This window comes from Equus asinus, chromosome 13 (assembly GCF_041296235.1).
Source record: "Equus asinus isolate D_3611 breed Donkey chromosome 13, EquAss-T2T_v2, whole genome shotgun sequence".
Lineage (NCBI taxonomy): Eukaryota > Metazoa > Chordata > Mammalia > Perissodactyla > Equidae > Equus > Equus asinus.
This window is the reverse complement of record NC_091802.1, coordinates 29,532,804-29,537,681: the sequence shown is the minus strand read 5'-3', so window position 1 is coordinate 29,537,681 and position 4,878 is coordinate 29,532,804. Positions and strand designations below refer to the sequence as shown.

Sequence of the window (4,878 nt, the reverse complement as noted above, 5' to 3'; positions counted from 1 at the left end):
CTGGAAGAAAGAACCAAGAGCACAGGTGTTGACTCCACAGACCAATGGAGGGTGCATTCAGAAAGGTATGGCTGTAGTGTACCTATCTGAGCCTTAGAGTTCAATCAGAGTTTAGGGCACCAAGGACATTCCTAACCTGCCTGCCCCAGGACACCTTCGCTCCTTCCAGTCAGTTCGTCTCCCTGGCAGTTCCACTGTGCACGTCAAACCCTGCTCCTCCCATCAGCCCATGTGGGGCTCTTTCACCAGGGCCACCGCTAGCTCATGTTGCATCTTTGGGTGAATTAGAAAAAGGCTCTCTTTCCTTGAGAGACTTCATATTCATCTTTAAGAAAATTGTCATAATATCCTGGTTTTGTTAGAATAGGATACTTTATTGCCAGAAAATTAGAATAATAAGTATACAAATCACTCAGATTTAGAATCAACAAAGTTGTCATTAAAATACAAATATTTTTAAAATAATAAAGATGCCTACAATGAAGCAGCCCTTCCCCTCAGATGAGGCAGGCTTGAGCAGTACACAGCTTAAAGAACCGCTGAGGCCGTTCTGCTTTCTCCTCAGCTTTAAGGCAAAACTGTTTCCCAGAGGGAAGCCCTGTTCTAGACCCATCTGCCTGCACAGAGGGGAGTCCCTGGCCCACCTCCTACCTACGATGTTGAACATGCAGAGGGGGCAAGTCCGGTGCTGCTGGAGCCAAGGGTCCACACAGGCTCGGTGGAACTCATGGAAGCAGGAAATGACTCGGAGCTCCTGGAGAGAACAAGGGGCCAAACCAAAGTTATCTGTAGGTACATGAGCGGCCAGGAGTCAGGACATCCCCCTGACTCCCTCTGGCCTCTCCTTTCTGCTATCACATACTTGCAAAAGACCTCAGAGCAGAGCAGAAAAGGTATGGGCTTTGGTATGGGGTAGACCTGGATTTTGCCACTTAGCTGCATGACCTCGGGCAATTCTCTTAACAGACAGTTTTCTGCTGTAAAATGAGGATAAAAAACTAATCTACCCCCATCCCTTACTGTCATGAGGCTAAACTGAGATAATGCATCGAAAGCCACTGCAGAGCCTGGCACATGGTATACGCTCAATAATTCTCTTTCCCCAGAAGACCAGGAAAATAACCAAACCTCAGAGCTGTCCCCTACCTCTTCTCCATGCAGGGTATACAGAACACAGATGCAGCCGGCGCACCCACACCAGCCTTATGTGCCTTCTCCCCCAAGCTCCAGCCTCCCTCCCCAGCCTGGTCATGGAGGTGAACGACGAGCCCTGCCTTACCTGGCCCTCGGAGAACTCCTCCAGGCAGATGGCACACACAGGGGCTGAACTGCAGCTGCTACCTGAGTCTGGCCACTCAGCCCGGGCCCTCCTGCAGTTGGCTTGGTACCTCCTGGTGGCCAGCTGGCTGATGGCCCAGGCTGTTCGCTGCTGAAGGGGATCCTGGGAAGAGGGGTAGGGCTCAGAATGGGGCAAGGGCTCCTCTTCCCTCATCCCTGAACCCAGCTTGTACTCAGTTCCCAGTCACTCAGTTAGAGCACGTGGCCAACTGACTATCCCTGGCAGTTTGTCCCCTTCAAGCTCATACGTGGCTCTGCCAAACAGGTCAAGCCCTCCCACCCCACTCCTCTGCACATACCATTAAGTTTTTCTTCCCTTGATGACTCATGAGAAAAACTTTTTTTATCCAACTGCCTGCTCAACATTTCAACTTGGATATCTAATAGGCATGTCAAATTTAACATGCCCCAAACTGAACTCCTAATCCCATTAACCATCCCGAGGCTCACACCTATCCTCCCCCAGGTCTTTCCCATCTCGGTAATGGCAATTCCATTCTTTTAACTGCTCAGGCCAAAAATCTTGGTGCCATTCTTCTTTTGCTGAAGAAGATTCACCCTGATCTAACATCTATGCCAATCGTCCTCTATTTTTTAGTATGTAGGCCACAGGCACAGCATGGCCACTAACAGAGCAGTGTAGGTCCACACTCAGGAACCGAAACCGGGCTGCTGAAGCAGAGCATGCTGAACTTAACTACTAGGCCGCTGGGGCTGGCTCTTGGTGCCATTCTTAACTCCTCTCTCTCATACTCCATCATCAATCCATTAGTAAACCTGTTGGCTTGCTTTCAAAATACACGAAGAATCTAATTCTCACCATTTTCAATGCTACTCTCTAATCCAAGTTACCATTACTGTCACCTGGATTCCTATAACAGCCTCTGAGCTGGTTTCTCTGCTTCCAGCCTTGCCTCCCTGTAATCTAGTGTCATCACAACAGCAGAACAATCATGTTAAAACTTAAATCAGATCATGGCACTCCTTCTGCTCAAAACGCTCCAGTGGCTCCCATTTCACCCAGAGTAAAAAACCCAGCCCTGACAATGGCCTCCACAGTCCAGTACGCCTGGGCCCCCATGAACTCTCTGTCCTCACCTCCTGCTCTGACTTCTCCCTCGCTCTGTTCCAGCCATATGGGCTTCTTGCTGTTCCTCAGACACATTGGGCACACTTCTGCCTCAAGGCCTCTGCCCTTACTGTTTTCTCCACCTCAATCACTTTCTCCCCAGATACCTGCACAGGTCACCCCATCACCCATTTAGGGTCTTCCCTGTAATGTCATCCTCTCAATGAGGCCTTCCCTGGCCTTGCTTTTAAAAGTTAACCCCATCCCCTTCACATTTCCTCTCCCCTTTTCTGTTTTATTTTTCTCCCTAGCATACACCACCATCTAAAACACTATATATTTTACTTATTTATTTTGTTCATTGTCTCTTCCCACTAGAAGGAAAGCTCCCTGAAGGAAGGGGTCTTTTGTCTTTTTTGTTCCCTGTGCTGTCCCCAATGCCTAGAACAGTGCCTGGCACATGATAGGAGCTCATCATATTTGTTGAAAGAATGAATGAATGAGCAAGCCTATGGAGAGAGGCTGCAGGAAATCAACAGAGTCAGATGCCAGGGTATTTAGATGTAAACTGTTTCATGGGTATAAAGGCAACTTCTTTCCTCACTTTTCCCCTCCTGCTCCCCACTCTCCCACACACATGCACATGCCCACCTCTGCCAGGGAGCCCACCCTGCTCACCGGCCGGCTGTGGCGGGGGCGACATCGGATGCGGAGCACCGAAGCCAAGATGACCACAAAGATGGTGCCCACCACAGTCAGGAGGATCCACACATCATAATCTGGCTGGGGGAGTAAGCAGAGAAGGAAAGGGTCATACTTCTGGAAGGAGCTGGGCCAATTTGGGAGGAACACGGGAGCCCAGGAGACACACAGAGAGCTGGAGGTCCCCTTGAGTCTTCCAGCAGAGGGGATGAGGTGGGGAGGAACCTGCAGGTGGGGCCAGCTAGTCCCTCTCTGCCCATGGACACTCACAGGAGAAGGTCCCCCAGATGTCAGCCATCAGAGGTAGTATCTATCTGAAGACCTGTGTGCCTGGGAAAAAGGGGGAAGGGACCCCTCTGCAAGGTGGGAGTTACCGAGTGAACAGCTGGGTGAGTTTCCTAGCCAGTGGAGAAACACCAGCCAGGGGTTAGGGGGCTAGGGCGCCAGGATTTCATTCTGGTTCTGCTACTCTGTGCCATGAAACCACAGAGCTGAAAACAACTTCAGAACTCAGCTGGTCCAATCTGTTCATTCTGCAGATGAGGCCCAGAGATGGGAAGAAACTTACCCAGAGGCACACAGCTGGTGGATGAAGTTGGACCAGAGGGTTTCTAAGGTCTCTATAGCTCCAGGAGTCTAAGGGCTTTGGTGGGAGTTGCCACAGGACAAAGTGGGGGTGAGAGCAGGTGCTGGGACAGGGTCTGGAGATCTGGTGTGCTTACCCAGGTTGGGGGCTCTTTCAGCTCAATCCTCACATGGGCCTTTCGGTTCTTGTACACAAACTCCATCAGTTTCTCAGCATCATTACCCCAGATCAACACCACTGGCCAAGTCAGCCCCAGTGGCTGCTGCAGCTGCAGGAGGGAAAGTGCCCACAAGAGCTGCTGTGTCCTGACTTCTCCCTCCCCTGGTAACTTTATCTTGCTCTGTCCAGCCCCCTCCTCCAACACCTCAATGTCTCTGGGTACCTGCTCAGCAGCAGCTCGGTCCTCAGTAATGTCAAAGAGGACAGCACTGGCTCCTCGCTCACCTGCCATCCGGGCCTGCAGAGACACACAGCGGAGATCAGGCTGGGGTCAGAGAAGAATACAGCCCATCCATTCTCCGGCCTCACCCCCTCACGCATCCATCCCTCCCTAGGGTTTTGCACATACCACATCTGTGCACATTCATATATATGACACATGCAAGGGGTCAGTGGGACTAGGATCTCCCGCCCTGCCCTGAGCTCACCCAGGTCCCACTGCCTTCAAGGATAACATTGAATCCTCCCTTCTGTAATGGAGCAAACCGTTAACAAGGGTTTAGAAGGTGTCAGGTGGTGGACTAGGCTCTAGGGCTAAGGACAAATGAGATACAGTCTCTGCCCTCGGGGTTCCACCAGTCTGTCTTCACTAAGAAGTGTGAGAACAGAGAGTAGGGAGTGCCCAGCACCCCCCCACACACACACCCCCAGGGAGTAGGGAGTGACCAGTTCCCAGTACAGAGAGAAGAGGGGGAGAGTAGACAGTTGGAGAGCTCCTTCCAAATAGAGCTGGGCGCTCGAAGGTCCAGCCCTGCCTGACTGGAGGAGCCTGTGGGGCATCCCCCCAGCTCAGGCAAAGTTCCAAGAACCTGGGACACTGCTCCCACCCAAGGTCCCCTGGCAGAGGCCCAGGCTCAGCCCATCTTCCAGGCTCTCTCTGCCTGCCACACTCTAGTTTGCCAACTCTTTCTCTGGCTCCAATTCAAGGACTTAATGGAGTCCCTCCAGTGCTTTATCCCTTCAT

General features: G+C 51.6%; 1 protein-coding gene across 12 annotated transcripts in view; it reads right to left on the bottom strand.

Moving 5' to 3' along the window:
• Nucleotides 1–4,878, bottom strand: part of RNF43 (ring finger protein 43) — a 60,694-nt gene that overhangs the window by 5,734 nt on the left and 50,082 nt on the right. For all 12 annotated transcript variants that reach the window (XM_070482908.1, XM_070482909.1, XM_070482910.1 and 9 more), the window contains 5 exons: nucleotides 4,078–4,152; nucleotides 3,832–3,963; nucleotides 3,086–3,190; nucleotides 1,280–1,441; nucleotides 652–754 (listed from right to left, as the gene is read on the bottom strand). In XM_070482908.1, the coding sequence (XP_070339009.1) occupies nucleotides 652–754; nucleotides 1,280–1,441; nucleotides 3,086–3,190; nucleotides 3,832–3,963; nucleotides 4,078–4,152 (577 nt within the window). The remainder of the gene's footprint in view (nucleotides 1–651; nucleotides 755–1,279; nucleotides 1,442–3,085; nucleotides 3,191–3,831; nucleotides 3,964–4,077; nucleotides 4,153–4,878) is intronic.